Source organism: Paraphaeosphaeria sporulosa, assembly GCF_001642045.1.
Source record: "Paraphaeosphaeria sporulosa strain AP3s5-JAC2a unplaced genomic scaffold CC84scaffold_1, whole genome shotgun sequence".
NCBI classification, from domain to species: domain Eukaryota; kingdom Fungi; phylum Ascomycota; class Dothideomycetes; order Pleosporales; family Didymosphaeriaceae; genus Paraphaeosphaeria; species Paraphaeosphaeria sporulosa.
The window spans coordinates 4115633-4132125 of record NW_017253360.1 but is presented as its reverse complement, the minus strand read 5'-3'; the positions used below and the strand labels follow the sequence as shown (position 1 = coordinate 4132125).

At 54.9% G+C, this 16493-nt stretch overlaps 9 protein-coding genes across 9 annotated transcripts; 6 read left to right on the top strand and 3 right to left on the bottom strand.

Annotated features, from left to right (window-relative positions):
* Positions 1–100: 100 nt before the first annotated feature.
* CC84DRAFT_1183265 (Prefoldin) lies at positions 101–556 on the top strand (the record flags this gene model as incomplete). The annotated part of the gene is made up of 3 exons (XM_018180681.1): positions 101–130; positions 178–344; positions 391–556. 3 exons carry the CDS (start codon positions 101–103, stop codon positions 554–556), a joined length of 363 nt encoding a protein of 120 aa, XP_018043047.1.
* Positions 557–2274: 1718 nt separating this feature from the next.
* Positions 2275–4551, top strand: CC84DRAFT_1254883 (uncharacterized protein). Its single transcript, XM_018184493.1, has 2 exons — positions 2275–4017; positions 4068–4551. The coding sequence occupies exons 1-2, from the start codon at positions 2608–2610 to the stop codon at positions 4302–4304; spliced, it is 1647 nt and encodes a 548-aa protein (XP_018043046.1). The 5' UTR covers positions 2275–2607; the 3' UTR covers positions 4305–4551.
* Positions 4552–4944: 393 nt separating this feature from the next.
* CC84DRAFT_1212194 (uncharacterized protein) lies at positions 4945–6686 on the top strand (the record flags this gene model as incomplete). Its single annotated transcript, XM_018182432.1, has 3 exons — positions 4945–5058; positions 5107–5734; positions 5785–6686. 3 exons carry the CDS (start codon positions 4945–4947, stop codon positions 6684–6686), a joined length of 1644 nt encoding a protein of 547 aa, XP_018043045.1.
* A 1364-nt stretch (positions 6687–8050) lies between these two features.
* Positions 8051–9482, top strand: CC84DRAFT_1077797 (putative endo-exoxylanase; the record flags this gene model as incomplete). Its single annotated transcript, XM_018173773.1, has 2 exons — positions 8051–8820; positions 8879–9482. 2 exons carry the CDS (start codon positions 8051–8053, stop codon positions 9480–9482), a joined length of 1374 nt encoding a protein of 457 aa, XP_018043044.1.
* A 75-nt stretch (positions 9483–9557) lies between these two features.
* On the bottom strand, positions 9558–10932 carry CC84DRAFT_1135547 (uncharacterized protein; the record flags this gene model as incomplete). The annotated part of the gene is made up of 2 exons (XM_018176067.1): positions 10058–10932; positions 9558–10021 (listed from the first exon to the last, which is right to left on the bottom strand). The coding sequence occupies exons 1-2, from the start codon at positions 10761–10763 to the stop codon at positions 9558–9560; spliced, it is 1170 nt and encodes a 389-aa protein (XP_018043043.1). The 5' UTR covers positions 10764–10932.
* A 120-nt stretch (positions 10933–11052) lies between these two features.
* CC84DRAFT_1159948 (uncharacterized protein) lies at positions 11053–12204 on the top strand. Its single transcript, XM_018177368.1, has one exon. The coding sequence runs from the start codon at positions 11160–11162 to the stop codon at positions 12153–12155; it is 996 nt and encodes a 331-aa protein (XP_018043042.1). The 5' UTR covers positions 11053–11159; the 3' UTR covers positions 12156–12204.
* Positions 12165–13144, bottom strand: CC84DRAFT_1159947 (SYF2-domain-containing protein). The gene has a single exon (XM_018177367.1). It carries the CDS (start codon positions 13120–13122, stop codon positions 12289–12291), a length of 834 nt encoding a protein of 277 aa, XP_018043041.1. The 5' UTR covers positions 13123–13144; the 3' UTR covers positions 12165–12288.
* Positions 13145–14598: 1454 nt separating this feature from the next.
* Positions 14599–15571, top strand: CC84DRAFT_1171355 (uncharacterized protein; the record flags this gene model as incomplete). The annotated part of the gene is made up of 3 exons (XM_018179907.1): positions 14599–14779; positions 14832–15019; positions 15080–15571. 3 exons carry the CDS (start codon positions 14599–14601, stop codon positions 15569–15571), a joined length of 861 nt encoding a protein of 286 aa, XP_018043040.1.
* Positions 15572–15627: 56 nt separating this feature from the next.
* On the bottom strand, positions 15628–16394 carry CC84DRAFT_1201606 (cupin family protein). The gene is made up of 2 exons (XM_018181731.1): positions 16035–16394; positions 15628–15978 (listed from the first exon to the last, which is right to left on the bottom strand). Exons 1-2 carry the CDS (start codon positions 16344–16346, stop codon positions 15826–15828), a joined length of 465 nt encoding a protein of 154 aa, XP_018043039.1. The 5' UTR covers positions 16347–16394; the 3' UTR covers positions 15628–15825.
* Positions 16395–16493: the final 99 nt, after the last annotated feature.

Below are 16493 nucleotides of genomic sequence, written 5' to 3'. Positions count from 1 at the left end.
CGCGCTTGAGAACGGCAAGGCTAGCCGAGCGCGGACCTTTCACAGTGCGATAGGCAGTATCCAGGGTTCACTTCCACCACAACAACTATTGGAGGCCATTATGTCGATACCGAATGAAAAGCTGCAGCAGGTACAGCACACATGCTTGACTATCGCGCATTGACTCATCGTGCGCAGATCCTGCAGGAGATTGGCCAGAAGAAGGCTTTTGCCGAACAGCAACTCGTGATCGTGAGGCAGCAAAAGGTCGCCAACAGCCGAGAAAGCCGGATGCTGCAGCTGACTGCAAGTGAAATGGAGTCGCTGCCGAAAGAGACAAAGGTCTATGAAGGCGTGGGCAAGATGTATGTTGTGGCCGCCTACGGTAGAGTACCCCTCTAATGGCTTTAGGTTCGTGTGCACTCCAATTCCAGACGTCCAGAAGAGACTATCGAGCGAGGACGAGAAGCTCAAGAGCGAGCTTTCAAACCTCAAAAAGAAAGAGGACTACTTGGAGAAGACGTACGAGAACAGCAAGAACAGCATCGAGCAAGTGCTGGGAGGACGGACCGGCTGAAGACCCCGAGGCATTACCTGATATCCGTCCAAGGGTGAATAGGAGATATTTTATCACAAGGTATCTAAGGGGTTGACAAGCATTATTTGTGTTTCCGCTTGGAGTTTGAGAAGGTTGAGTTCTATGAGTCGGGCGTCACCGCTCCGTAATGGAATCTAGTGGCGCTGTAGGACCTTGCATACATTCGAAAAGCAAGCACTTTCAAGAGAGAAAAGATATCATGCAATGGGAAAACCTCCCTCTTCGCTACTGGCACTTCGTGCTCGTGGAAACGTACCCGCTTTGCTCGCGCACAAGTTGTTGTCTATTTTGATTGCGCGGACTAATGCTTTGAGCAACCGTGAGCATTTCGCCTTAGCTACTACATTGTGCTCATGTACCACAGAACTTGTCACTACGCGTACCGTGCGGATTTGAAGTGATCGGGACCTGTCGACGAGATGACTTGACATTGCATATTTGCTCTTGGAGCAATGCGATCAGACCCAATCGATTACATGCCTCCGATCACCACGATCACAGTATCCAGGCCATCGTCATATTATCTTTCCCACTCTTCGATTGGAACGATTGGACGATTGAACGCAAAGATATCAGCTTATTTCGAACACTCCAATCCATGACCATTTTTCGCATTATTCAATTCCAGTGTGGACTGTAAATGAGGTGGGATGGCCAGAGTAATCACCAGCATTCTTATTACAGCAATTTTGGTAACGACTTACTATTGATTTGCTTGCTGCCGCTTCCAACAGAGCAATATCTTAGCCTTTTAGAGGGCGAACTGGGGCGAAACGAGGAAAGAAGCGATATGCGAATGTCAAAGTCACTCACAATGAACAATCAACGCAGGTGGGACTGTTGGAAGATAACAAAGACGTCGCAACGAAGCATCCTTTGCAATGACGAAGCCCCAAGGAATAGGATTGCGGCAGCTACTGCCGTCTATCAACCCGACATCCGGATACAATTGATATTTCAGATGTTGCTTGTCGACTAACGAATTCCGATGACACCGCGTCTACAGCATTTTCTACATGCGGCAAGACGTTCATGCATCCGCCAGATCACCTGATTCGACGCCACAGATTTGAGAGCCAACATAACTGATCTACACACTGCGCCTTCTGCTTCCTAAGTTTTGAAGCATGAAACGCTTGGAAGGAGGGCAGTGTTATATATAGATTATGGTAACTGTGCTAGCCCCCTTCCAGGCCGTCTGGGGGCTATTTTAGCTAGGCCCTGCAAGGTTGGGCTCGGAGGCCAGTCCGATCTCGGTAGCTGTAGATGAGGCTGATCAGAGAGGTCAAGTGCTCTGCTGGTCAGCAGCACAGGACCGCGAGTCTCGACGGACGCTCCCGTGCTGACGATAACGTGAGGCAGTCTCAAAACAGACGAAAGAGCGTCCGAGAAAGGACACCACATGCTCTTGGTGTTGAGGTTGAAGGCTGGACGATGGTTTGGAGCCGTCGCTTATGCCACCCCGGCCATCGAACCATCAAACACGAGCCTATGCAGACCGCTTCGCGCGCGGGAAGCCCGCCAGCAGCAGACAGAGTCCAGGATTCGAGACACGACGGTCGTGCAGAGCGGATGGAGCTAGCAGAGCGACCACAGATGAGCGCACAGAACTCGGCTGTGGCCAGTGTGAGGTCTCGCAGGAGGAGGGGTGCCCGCTCTTCGGCACAGCGATTCGAAGGCTGTCTGCACCATCGGTCCACAAGATCAGCCCCAGCAGCCGCTGCCTGATCACTAGGTCGCTTTTGGCCCCCAGGTGCACGACGGCCATTTCTTTGAAATATCTCGTCGCCGCTCTTCTTCTTTCTTCTTCCTGCGTATCTTACGTTTGCCTGATTGTGTGCTGTCGCGTCAGCTTGCTTCTAAGATTGCCTTGCCTCATACAACACCCCGCTCTGCCCCGCCGTGCCCACCTTGCGATCGCTCACACGTGCACGACTGACTTCGACTTTGCGTTTTAATACGTCTTGAACGTGCCCAGCATCTTTCACAAAATATTTGGGTCCGATATCTCACTCTGAGCTACATCGATCATGCCGCCCGCCGACTACTGGGAGGACGAGTGGTACAACACCGACCGCGAGGTCCGTGGTGGTGCTCGCCATGTTCGCGCACCTTCAGCTTCCTCGCGGAGGGTTCGAGACGATGACTTCGGCGCTCGTCGTACCTCTGAATTTCTGCTGGCACCTGAAAGCCGTACCACCACAAGCCTCCATCGCACCCGTTCTCAGGGCCACGCTCCAGCTCCCAACGTGACCATTTACAACACTACCCGTATGGACAACGAAAGCAGCCCGAACGTCCGCACAGAGCAGAAGAGCCCGCTTGTGAATCCCTACGCCGAACCTCGTGGCAGGTCGCGTAGGATGCCCGGAGAGTGGTCACTGGAGGATGAAATCGCAGAGCTGCGGCTCGATGTAGCCAAGCAAGCTCGATCTCGGTCTCGATCCAAGCATCACCACGACGATCATCATGGCCATGATTACGACCACTGGAAGCTCGAAGAAGCGAATCGGCGCATCAAGGAACAAGAGGAGCTGAAGGAGATAGAGAGGCGCGAGGAATTGATCAAGAAGAAGATGGAGCTCAAGTACATTAGGGACAGACAAGAGCGTGAGCTAGAAGAAGCGCGCATCGCGCGTGAGGAGGATCGCCTGAGGAAAGAATGGGAGTTGAAGCTTGAGCGGGAAGAGCGGAAGAGAAAGGAACGTGAAGAGGATGCTGAAAGAGAGAAGGATCGCCTCAAGAAAGATTGGGAATACAAGTTGGAGCGAGAGACGCGAAAGAAGGAAGAAGAGAGGAGAGCGGAAGAAGAGGAGAGGAAGAGGCTCATCGCAGAGAGTATGGCTAAGGCCGATAAGCGAGCGAGGGAGCAAGAAGAGGAGCGCCAGCGGATCATCGCCGAGAACACCCTGAAGCTCGAAAAAGCAGAGAGGGAGCGTAGGGCGGCACAGCAAAAAGCCGTTGACGACTTCAACAAGGAGCGTGCCGAGAAAGAGGCCCAGGCGAAGGCGGAGCAGGACCGTATTGTTGCTCAGTACGAGGCCAAGAAAGTCAAAGATGCAGCAGAGGAGAAGCGGAAGCGTGAGGAGCTTATCATGCAACTCAGAATCGAAGAGGAGCACAGGAAACAGAAGGAGAAGGAAGAGTGGGACCGTTTCCTTCTAAAGCAGAAGCAGAAAGAGGAAGAGGAGAAGGCGGCCAAGGAGAAGCAGGAGAAGGAGCTCGAAGAGGCAATGCGCAAGCGTCTGGCTCATTTTGGCTTCCAGGACAACCAGATCCAGGCTATGATCAGGCCTGAGGAGGCCGCCAAACTGCAGCAGGGCATGTCGCCTGCGAATCCGTTGCGCCTCACGCACCAGCCTACGTATGTCAAGGTGCACAAGGAGCATCTTGCTGTCGATACCCTAGTATACTACGACATCCCATATGAAGTTGATAGAGTAAGTTCCGCCATGCTCTAACCCCTCGACGTGTTCTTATCGTGTTACAGGCCGACCCCAACTATATCATCATCCTCCGCGAAATGGAGCCTCGCGAGACCGAGATCCTGTTCGAGCACACGCGCCGTCTACGCACTCGCGGAGGTACTCGTCTCCTCATCGAAGAACGCGACAACCACGGAAAGAACGACTACGCATGGGTACGCCGAAGGAAGCCTTCCCGATCCCCGTCACGTCGCCGAAGCTCACCCAAGAGGGTCGTTGGCATCAAGGAAATGTTCTTTTGAAGAGGTAACATAACATAGTGGACATGGGACGATCTTACAATTATGTCGGGGTTTCTAGGAATTTTCGGTATTGGCTTTTGTTTTCCTTACCTGATTTTCGCTTTCGTCTTCGTTATACCACTGTTGATCTCTACTCTTGAGTTCGCAATGACAAATCGTCATTGTTAATGGCATCTTTATGTTCCATTTACAGGTTTATCGCATGGATAGTTTATGTAGCTACATTGACAATACACACTTGGCTGGATTCAAGGGTCCTCTATGCACATGCAGGTGTGGTGTCATGTTCATTGCACAACATAGATTGAGCGTGTCTCAACTTGCGGACATGCGAGGTCCTTTCACCGGTCTGTACCACCCACGGCTAAGCGTACACCTCAGCGCCTCCCAAACGTTGCATACATGGGCCGATGGTGTGCCGATCGGTTCATGTCGTAGTCGTGAAAGTGCAAGACTCGGGTCGGCTTCCCCGGGTGAGTAGTGAAAGTCAGCGGCCGCAATCGATCGCCGACAGGGTCCGTTCAGGTGCCTCGGCACATGGTCACGGATGGCGGGACACGCTTCCCGCCGCATCTCGTCCACTTCCACCCTTGCATTTAGCTGTAGCATAGCATGCGGTGATTTTGCACCCTTTTGGACCATGGCAGACGCTCTATGCGGGCCCTCTACCGCCCTCCAGAACTTCCAGAAGCATACCTCCGTCGACCGGACGCTGCAGCAGGACCGCCTGGTTGGCCGGCATTCGCCCTCGCAGGTGAGTATACCTTGACATGTGCGCGAACGTAGGGCTGATGGAGTGCAGGGCTTCAGGTCATCTCTCGGTCAGAATAATGGTGCTTTGGACCATGAATTCGAAGCTTTCCAGGCAGGACATGCGCTGCCGTCGCAGCCCCAGTTCCAACACCTCCCACCACAGTTTGCGCGTGCGCCTCCACCACAGTTCGCGCAACCCTCGCAAGCGCCAGACTGGGCGTCCGACTTCCAGCGCCTGAACATATCACAATCAGCGCAAATACCGCAGCAGCGCGTCCCTGCACAGAACGCCGCGTCGTCATGGCACCAGGACTTCATGAGCCAGCAAGGCCCAGCTGCGCAGGCGCCTGTCTTCCAGCAGAATGGTGTCGGAGGCATGGCAGGCTACGGCATGTCGGGCTTTGCGCACCCAGGGTTCCATCAGCCCGGCTTTGCCATGATGAACGGCGGTTCCATGTCAGAAGTGGCGCAAGGCAAACAACGGGTACAGGATGCGGTGCCGCAGTTCGACGAGGCGGCCTTTGAGCGCGCTTTTGCAGATGTGCAACAGGCAGAGGAGCAGGCTCTCGCCGAGAACTTGCGACCACAGGAAACTCACACAGAGGAGACTGCAGTAGATAACCTACCGCAAGAGCCGGAAGACCCGGCGCTGATGAGGATTCGGGAACAACGGCCAGGTGAGCTACGCTACCGATTGCATCACATCTATGCTAATGGCTCGTGACAGCTGTCTATGCTGCCCTCAAGATCCGAAGCGCCGTCGACCTCGAAAACGCATCCCAAGCCATGCCCTATTTGGACATGCTGGAAACCATGGAGACCGAACATCAGCTGACGAGGGATGCTAGCGAGGCTAGATGGGTTATTGACACGCTGCAGAACATTGCCAGCCGAGAGGGTCCTCAAGAAATTAAGACGCGCTCAGAGCAATTGATTCGTAATATCAACGAGCGACTCATGTCGACGTATCCGCTGCTTTCCGCTCCCGTGCCCATCAATCAGGATCGCATATGGGAGGAGCTCGAGGCTGCAGGTTACACGAGATCATCCGGTCCAGAACAATTGCAGCAGCCGCAAGAACCTGAACAAAAGCAAGAAGAAGAGCAGCACCAGCCCAGGCACGACGACGACGAGATGGCACAAACCGCAGGCCGCCTCCTCGAGCGCGTCTCCGACAACACAAGTGAGAAGTTTCAAAAAAGCCAATTTCTCGAGCTCATGCGGCGCCTGCGCGACCGCGAAATCCGCGTCGAGGGTGACAAAATGGTCGAAGTCAGTACCGCCCAGTCTACTTCATCCCCTCCCATCTCCGCCCCGCCACAATCCCAAACCCAGCTCCCACCCCAACCCGCGCCCGACCCCCTGGTCGAGCATTATCGAAGTATCTCGCCCGGCATGGATTGGTCGTGGTCGGACCCGCCGTCGCCCGCGCCCGTCGCACGAACCGTTATCCCGCCCGTCGACCCCAACATCCTCGATCACGCGGCCACCGACTTTGACACCCCTGTATATTCAGGCGAGGGGCAGGAGTACGATTCTCTTTCGCGTCGGGAGTCTAGTGAGAATGTTACTGATGAGGTGTCAGATCAATATAGCTACTACAACGTCAACTCCACGTACCATAGATGAAGGAGGGGATACGCGGATACCAGTTCACGAGCAAGACCTTGATCTAGGAAGGGACGGGATGCATGGGCTGGCGAGGAACGGGCTTAGTCCGCCGGTTGAGGAGTATGTGCACTACCATTGAGTTGCCGGAGCCGTGCTGGTTGTCGAGCAGGGTCTTTGAGTTCGGGGTAAAGAAGTGGAAAGTAGAAGAAGTGGCGGTGGATGAGACAGCATAGAGGTACGGGACCCACATCACTCGCGGGCAGGAACAGCAGAGAGAAAGGCCATCCAGCCACGCATCAAGCACACATGGCTCACGAGGCATGCTTATAGACTAGAAATCCGCACACAAAGTACTGCATACTTCCCAACATACCCGGGGCAGGGTCCAGATCGTCGTAGAGTCCACGATACCAGGGCATGAGGTAGTTTGAACGAAGATTCAACGAGCTATCATCCGCAATGTTTCTTACAGTCCATATTTTGATACAAAGCTCTGCCGTCGTAGACTCGTATGCTAGGGAGTAATAGAATTTCCAAGTGAGCACGTTGGTGCAATCAAGGTATACTTGTTTGGAGTCTACACATGCAATCTAACAAGTGATAGGCTTACCCAAGTATATTTGCTTCCGCGTGCAGAAGCGGGACACGCTTGGCCCAGCGCAGAGCCATGGTACCAGAACCGGTGGCTGGGTGGACGGGACCTTGAACCGTCGCAAAGCCCAAGGATCGTAAGCTGGACACCGTGATGTGGAACGAAGGGAGGCTGAAGAGGTCAAGCGTCTCAGCCCTACCATAGAAAATCTTTTGGCTGGGACGACAGCTACCTACCAAATGAGGATCGCCTGCGAGACGCTCACCGATATAGATCTGAGAGAAAAGATTCGTGTGATGTTTCTCACTATCAAGATTTTGTCAATGGTGAGTGAATCTACGATGGAAGTGTTGATGTGTAGAGACGTCGATTCAGACGGATTATTGCACGACTGGGTTAAGCTTAAAGCCGACGGCTTGAACAATACGATCGATTCCAGCGAGGACGAAAGCGAGGACATGAGCGATTACTAGGGTATCAAGTATCACTACCAGTCCCACAATAAGTCCACCAGTCAACTTCACTAGACCATTGCACTGAGACTGTGGAGAACCTAGTACTCACGCATGTGGGGCGCTCAAGAGAGCCGCAATATGCCGTGCGCAATCTGGATAATGAATGAATACCCACCGTCAAGCTTCTGTGCCATCTTGGCTCTTTGCACCTCTCAGCTACAACAGCACCACAACCACCACAATGTTTCACGTCGATTACGCCTTGCGCACAGCAGCGCTCGGCCCGACCCACGATGGCGCTCTCCAGAGCAATCTTCGTAGCTCTCGCCATAACAATGCACGCACTGAAGGTTCAAGCCGCGACAACCATCACCGTCGACCTAAGCAAGACATACCAAACCATGGACGGCTTCGGCGTCTCCGAAACCTTCCAGCGCGCAAACCAAATGCACGCCTTATCACCACAACTCCAACGCACCGCGCTCGACCTCCTCTTTAACCGCACTTCAGGCGCAGGCTTCTCCATCCTCCGTAACGGCATCGGCTCCTCCCCCGACTCCTCGTCCGACCACATGGTCTCCATCCAGCCCAAGAACCCCGGCGGCCCCAGCGCAGCTCCCAAGTACGTCTGGGACGCCAACGACAATAGCCAAGTCTGGCTGTCTACCGAAGCCGTTTCAAACTACGGCCTGCGCACCGTCTACGCAAACGCGTGGAGCGCGCCGGGCTACATGAAGACCAACAATAACGACGCGAACGGCGGGTCTCTGTGCGGGGTGAGTGGTGCGAGCTGTGCGTCTGGGGATTGGAAAAAGGCGTATGCGGAGTACCTCGTGCAGTATCTGACGTACTACCGCGAGATAGGCGTAAAGATCACGCATCTGGGTTTCCTGAACGAGCCGGACCTGACCACGAGCTATGCAAGCATGCGCAGCAATGGGCAACAAGCCGCGGATGTTGTCAAAGTGCTGCGGCCGGCGTTGGACCGGGCGAACTTCACGGATGTGAAGATTGCGTGCTGTGATGCTGAGGGTTGGAGTAGCCAGCAGGGTATGATGAGTGGGCTGAAGGGAGTCGAGGACATGCTGGGCACGATAACGGGACAGTGAGCTTTCCTCGTCTTTGCCTCCTGAGTCCAGAGCCTCGTTAACAGGCATCCACAGTGCATACACCAGCGCCCCCACCTCTCCCATCAATACCAAACACCCCGTCTGGCAGACTGAAAATGCCGATCTGCAAGGCGCATGGACGACCGGGTTCGGGACCGGCAGCGGCAGCACCGCAGGCCTGGGCCTCCTCTGGGCAGAGCGCATCTCCGACGCCATCACCAAGGCGAACGTCTCGGCGTACCTCTACTGGGTCGGCGTGCAGGGCGGCGCGACGAATTCAAAGCTCATCCGCATCTCGGACGACAAGACGCAGATCATTGCTTCGAAGCGACTGTGGGCATTTGCGAACTGGAGCAGGCATGTAAGGCCGGGCGCGGTGCGGGTGGGGACGAGTGGGGTCCCGTCTGGGGCGAGGGTCAGCGCGTTTAGGAACGAGGATGGGCGGGTTGCGGTGCAGGTTGTGCAGAGTGGGTCGGGGGCGGGCAGCGTGAACGTAAAGGTTATGGGGTTTGTGGCGAAGAGTGTGAAGGCATGGCTCACGGATGATTCGCACAATTGCGATGAGCAGGCTGCGACTGTGGTGAGCGATGGGAGCGTCAGTGCGAATGTTCCGGGGAAGAGCATGGTGACTATCGTGCTGGAAGGCGATGCGTCTTGAAATGGTTACTATCGTATTGGGTATCAAAAACTCGCCCTATTGGCCTTAATAATCATGTCAAACTTGTGGACGTACTTAGGTGTCTATGGAACCCCTGGCACCTTGCCTGCCACGAGAAATAGCATCGCCGAGATCTGTTGCCTCGGCGGCCTTGCTCCGGAAACCAGATATGAAGCGATGCTGACCGTCTCTGTTATGCTTGTGCTTCTCCTCCGCAGCAGCTTCTTCAGCTTCTTGCAACTTGACGCGCTCTTGACGCTGCTCTTCGAGTGATGATGCCATAGCCTGCATCTCAGCCAGGCGCGCGGCCATGTCTGGTTTGGGTGGTGGTGTTGACTCCCTCGGTCGCTGTTGATGCCCGTTTTCCCTGGGCGGCGGAGGACCACGCCGGCGATAGCTGTCGCGTTCGCGATGTCCGTTCTCCTCTGGCTTCTCCCGGGGCGGGGGCGATCGATCTTTCCTGCGCTCACTATCACGATTACGGTCGTCGCGGTGGCTCTTGCGGTAGGGTGACCTCGAGCGCGAACGATACCGCCTCTCTCGATCATCGTCGCGACGGCGCGGCGAGCGTGAACGTGACCGTCGGCGGTGCTCGTCTTTGTCGTCCCGTCGGTGCCTGCGATGCCGCCTCTCTCGGTCGTCCCGGTCGTCAGATGCAGAGTGTGATTGGTCACGACGGTGATGCCGCCGCCTACTATCCCGGCCATCGCGATCATCTGCCGACCGCGACCGCTCGCGACGGCTGTGCTTGTGCTTCTTTTCGCGCTCCTTCTCCTTTGCTCGCTTCTCTTCGTAATGTTTCTGCTTCTGCGCATCCTTCATAGCCTTGAGCTGCATCTCCATCTTTTGCTTCTGAATCACGAGCAGCGGGTCCTGCAGCACCTTCTTCTGCGTGTCGCGCGTCGAGTTTGCGTTTGTGTTGCCGACCGCATCGATGCCGACAGCAGCGCCTTTCTGCAAGGCTTGTGAATCGTTGCCTTTGAGGAGCGCGTCGATCCTGCGCTTCCCAAGCAGGTAGCCCTCGCGCTCTTCTGTCACGCCTGCGCCGTCGCCGCTTGGCCCGGCGTACATCCAGTCGACACGCTTCGTTGCGACCTTGCCCCCATTTGCCTCTGCCAGCTTCTGCAGTTCTTCGATTTGGCGCTCCTCCTCGCGCTCCTTTCGCAGTTTCTCGATGAGCTTACGCTCTTCGAGAGCATTTTGCTCCTCCTTCCATACTTTTTCTTGGTTCTTGCGCAGATGGGGGTGCCACGATTTCTTGGTATTGAGATCACCACCCATGTTGGCGGAGTGGTGTGTGTCCGGCGAACAGTATCGCGGTCAGAGAATGTTGGAGGAGCGAGGTTGGGGGCGAAGGGCTTCGTTGAGATGGCCTATGGAATGCGCGTAGAATGCTCAGCAAGAGGTTGTGCTATGGACGAGGCAGCGAGTGTGAGAAAGTCGGGAAGGCGGCGTCGAGAAAGTTAGGTGCTACGTGCTCCGCCACCAAAAGAAGCCCAGCCACTCCGCCAAGCCGTGCCCCACTAAAACTTGTCCTCCGTTGTAACTCCGCACCAAAAGTTTCACAGGCGCAGCAGTGCCAGAGCATACACGAAGCACGGGCTCGGAAGCAGAGAAATTACGAAGACACACCAGAAGCCTAGTACGCAACACATAACATCCCTGGATTCGGCCACCATGGCGACGCGCAAACGCAACGAATGGCTCGACGCCGACGAGAGCGACGAAGAAGAGCGCGACTACGAGTCAGAAGACGAGAGCAGATCGCGCATGCTCAAGTCCACAAAGCGCCGAAAAATCGAATATGAATCCGACTCTGAGGACGCCGCCGACGAGCCAGACGCCGACGACCGGGACGACCCCAAAGACGAGGACGATGCGCACGACGAACCCACCTTCGACTCCCCCGCCGCCGAACTCGCGCACCTCGAAAAGCTCGCCGCAACTCTCCCCAAAGACCTGAAGCTTCCATCCACCCAGCTTGGCACGCCCTTACCCCTACCTTCGAAGCCAAAAAAAGACAAATCCGGCGTCATCTACCTCTCCCGCATCCCGCCCTTCATGAAGCCCACCGTCCTCCGCTCCCTGCTCACCCCCTACGGCGCCGTCGGCCGTGTCTTCATGACGCCCGAGCCCGCCGCCTCGCGCACGCAGCGCCTGCGCACGGGCGGGACGCGCCGCAAGCTGTTTCTCGACGGGTGGGTCGAATTCCTGTCGAAAAAAGACGCCAAGTTCGTCGCGGAGAACCTCAACGCGCAGACCATGGGCGGAAAGAAGCGCGGGCGCTGGCACGACGAGGTCTGGAATGTCAAGTACCTCAGTGGCGTCAAGTGGGCGCATTTGGTGGAGCAGATTCAGAATGAGAATGCAGAGAGGACGGCGAGGTTGCGGGTCGAAATTGCCAAGGGGAAGAAGGAGAATGAGAGGTTTTTGGAGAATGTGGAGAGGGGGAAGATGTTGGGCGGGATGGAGGCGAAGAGGAAGGCGAAGGGAGAGGAGGAGCCCGTGTTTGAGAGGGAGGAAGCAGATGCTGTGGGCGAGACCGAGGGGCAGCAGAGTGGGAGGAAGAAGGAGAGGAGGAGCAAGTTTTCGCAGAGGGAGATGCGGACGAAGGCGGATAAGAAGCCCGAGCCGGGACAAGACGTGCAGAGGGTGCTGGGGTCGATTTTTTAGTCGTGACATTTTATGTCGCCTCGCTCAATACCATTTCATGATCGTATGCTACTCAAAGTGCCTCGTACCAAGTACAGTGATAAACCCAACCCCCAAACGCCGATACTCAGGGTATAATGCCTCCTTTCCTTCCTCAGATTGCCGTCCCACGCTCGAAGCTCTCCCGTATCTCGGTCGTATACCGATTGTAAAACCGCGACAGCTTCTCGTTGAACTGCTTGTTTTTGTCGTTGATGTACGTGACATCGCCGCCATCGTCCTTGATTCCTCTCGCCGCGCGCGCCTTCAGCCTCGCCCTTTCGCCCTTCTCCAGATCCTCGACAAGCTTATCCACTGCTTCCTTACTCGGCTTGTGGTTGTGGTCATACAGCTCCTCCACCGGCGTGTTGATTCGCCCCTCGCTGTCCACAGTGAACACCTCACCCCCTTCCTCCACCAACCGCAACAGCCCCATCCGCACCTGCCGCTGCAGCCGCTCTCCCTTCTCACGCGCATACTCCTCCAGATCTTTCTCCCCCAGCTGCTTCACCTGCCGCTTGTACACCTTATTCGCCTCGCCGCGGTAGTCCTGGAAACTGACATTGTCCCTGTTCCGCGACTTCTTGGCCTGCCGCTTGTCCCATGACTCGCTCTCCTCGACTGTGTAGTCCCAGTTGCGCTTGCGCTCAAAGTCGGGGTCGTCCGATTTCAGCAGCTTGTAGGACGCTTTTTCATTGGCGGCTTGGAGCTTTGCAAGTTGCGCCAGACGCTGCGGGCGGTCTTCTGCGGCGCGGAGCTCGGCTTCGGTTTGGCGGCGGCCAGATTCTTTTTGCGATTGCAGGGCCTTGAAGCGGGCCATGCGCGCGGCGAGGGCGGCTTTGGGGTCGCTGGTAGAGGATTCCGCGGGTGTAGCTGCGGTTGCGGCGGCCGTTGCGGGCGGGGAGGCGTCGTTCAACATTTCTGGCTTTGGAACTTCTGAGTCGGCCATGTCGGGTGTGAGGCAACGTTGGAGCCGTTGCGGGTCGCGTTCTACAAACTTGATGCTAAGGTATTGCGCGCGCCAAGACACAAAGCGCTAGTGCCCGTACCTTCACAGCACTTGGGCCTGCACCGCCACTGCCCGATAAAGTCATTATCAAAGACCTGACCTGAGAAAGCCAGGAAGCGCTGGGTGATGGGCTAGCACATGGAACTTCTCAAGCCCGATGACTTTTGCTCACTCAGCACCATGCCTCAGCGATCAGACGCATGAGTCCACTCTGCGATGGCCGTGCGAACAACACACTTCCAGATAGCAACGCCGCGCCCCTCTCAAGGCTGCTACGTGACAAAGGTATCAACAAGAGATCCCGACCCCGGGATGCCATCGCACAGTCAACAGAAGAATCCACACGATGTCAGGACCACGAAATGAAACTTCTTATCGATATGACACACGGATACTCACGGAAAAGGCAGCATGTGGGTTAGGCGTGTGTTACACATGGGTGCAGGTGCGCGGGCTCTGGTACGGGTACATCGAAGTGATGAACGCTAGCGCTGTAGCTTAACTTTGGTTATGGGGAGCGCTAGTGTGGCTCCACTTTCAGACGTCCTTCGAACATGATCGCCGTAGAACCTGTATTATCAAATGGAAAATAATGACATTGAACAGACTTGATACGTTGTGAGTTTAATGTAGATACGATTCATGCAAATGTGAATGTTTTGGCTCATTCGTACCGAAGGCACCAATGCAGCTCCACTAGTTGAGCTCCCTCCAAAATTTCTCACCGTCGATTTTATGATCCCAGGTGTATCACAATGATTCTGAGCTGAGTTGATACATGATCATCTCAAGAGATGCCGTCGCAGTGTCAAGTTGGCCATTTCGCCGCTGTAGTGAAAAGCTGCAGACAGCATCGACGTTGGTCGATCCACATGATATCTATCTGCGGGACTTCCGCACTTTTCGAATCTGTGACGCATTAGTACGACCCACGCAATTAGCAAAGAGCTCAATACCGACTTGCTTGACGAGCCTGGGTGAACTTGAGCCCTTTTCGTACGTGTTGGTTCGATGACTGCTCGAGGATGCCTCCCCAAGTAGGAAAGGGCCCAAATATACCCAGGCTGGGTCAAGTGAGACGGTGCTGCCGGCGTCGATATGATATCTAAGTCACAGTAATTGGTAGTAGTATTGACTGACGGTGCCATCATCCACCGCCCTGCCCTCTAGCAATTCTGCGGCCTTGCTGTAAACTCTGGTAAAGTGTGGACTAGGTAGGGGAATCTTTGGTAACTACCACGCAGTCAGCTCCCAACCAAACCAAGCTGAGGATATATGAAGAATTCCGCTCAAGACGAATCCGCTAACGCGCTTTCTTCACATTCTCGACTCATACTGTCCAACTGACTTTCCATAACCAACAGCACCACTGTACTACACACTCTCCACACCCAATTCCGTCTTCATACATCATCAATGGCCTGCCTCAAAAGATACAGCAACGAGCAGGTTGCTGCCTTCGACGCGCAGCTTGCACCTTTCAGAGGAAATATGAAAGTGCAACCGAATGGCACTCTTTACTTTGCCAAGAATGGCATCGTAATAGGGTTTGATAGTGCTTTCCCTTTGATTTATGCTTACCAGGCTTGTGTATTCGGTATGTTTACCTCTTCTGCATCATAACTATCTTGCTAACAGCTACTCTGCAGACCTCGCCACGACTTTCCTTGGAAATGTGACTGGCAAATTCCGAGACATCGGAATTAAATACGACTCGGAAGATTCCCTGGATGAGAAAGGATCTCTCATCAAGGAATACCGTGTGCGGCTATATGGCGCACACATGAGCTCTCCCATTGATTGCGATCGCAGATACGTGTTCGTCGATGCTTGCTCGGTAAGTCCAGCTTTAGAAAGACTGTTTTCGCTTTGTGTTCACTGCTAATTATCAATACAGGCCATCAGCTTCGAAGACGCCCTCATCAGATTGGCACTGTTTTATCAAGCTGCGATCGGCAACTGGGTGGGCTTTTGGAATGGGCCAAAAGACGCCTGCGATTGGTTTGGAGGGCAGTTAGCCTGCCACAATCAGCTTGTCGTGCTTCCCGCACCGCAGATCCCACTGGGCCTCCCGATTGACGAGAGCATTGTAGCGACCAGCGGTGATGAGGATGCCGGTGCTGCCAAGACCATCGATGAATCGGGCATCGATCCGATACTGAGAGCGCAAACCTTCTCAGCTGAAGAGAGTCTTGCCCTCCCCAGCGGTAACGAGGATGCCGCTAATGCGATGCCCATCGATGATTCCTGCATTGACCCGAGACTTTTGGCGCAAAGTCTCCCAAGTGAAGAGAGCGTTGCGGTCGGCATCGGTAACGAGGTTGCTGCGTCTGGGTTGACCTGGGACGATTTCTTTATCGATCCAGGACTGACGAGTGATTGGCCATAGAGATGCTGGACCGTCCTTTGCTTTGGCGCAGCGTTGCATGTGATAGATTTTAATGTAACCTTCGATAAATGATAGTATTTGGCTTACAGCAGTCGCTTCGAGGATGCCTTTTCTTGTGCCTGTTCATGCAGCCGTCGTCCAGCCCACACGTAACTTCAATGGGCACATGCGCGATCGCACGGCCACGCTCCACACTGCAAACCTCATCAAGTTGACTCTCGACCACCCATACCCAATGCCGCACATCTCGATTGTTAGGCAGCTCTAGGTTCCCAGCCTTCTTCAGCCATAACAAAGCTGTCCATGGTGAAGGCCGGTGCAACAGTGCACCCAACAAGCGTCCATTCGCCCAAGCTTAGAGCATGCTGCCACTCGTCTCGCTCGACCACAATCTGAGGGCGTTGGCCCTTACCTAGACGTTAGCGATAGTATTGTGCGATGCGACACGGGATAGCCTTCTTACCGCCGACAGATCTGTCCCTAACACAAGATTCCGTACCGGCTTTCCGTCGTCCCAGGACAACGACAGCTGTAGCGGAGCCCCGGCATAGTAGTGCCAGACCTCCACGGCGTCGGTGACGCGGTGCCAGTGCGACAGGCCAGACTCGCCTTCGAGCAAGTAGTAGATTTGAGTGCTGTGCGCGCGTCCCGCAGAGTCCGTAGCTGGGTCGCGAAACGTTTCTATGTAAAACCCCTTCTCTGGGTGAGGCTTCAGATTCAGTTCTGCGATAATGTCTTTCGCCGTTTTGGCGGACAGGCCGAATGCTGCAGCCATTTCGAATTTGTGTCCGAATATTCGTGGGTCACAGGGAATGGCGAGAATGCGAAAGATGCTTCACGTATCGAGAGTGATAGTGAAGGGTTGATGTAGCGTTGTTAGAAAAAGGTACTGCATCACGTCAGACGTTTTTGATTCGCTACC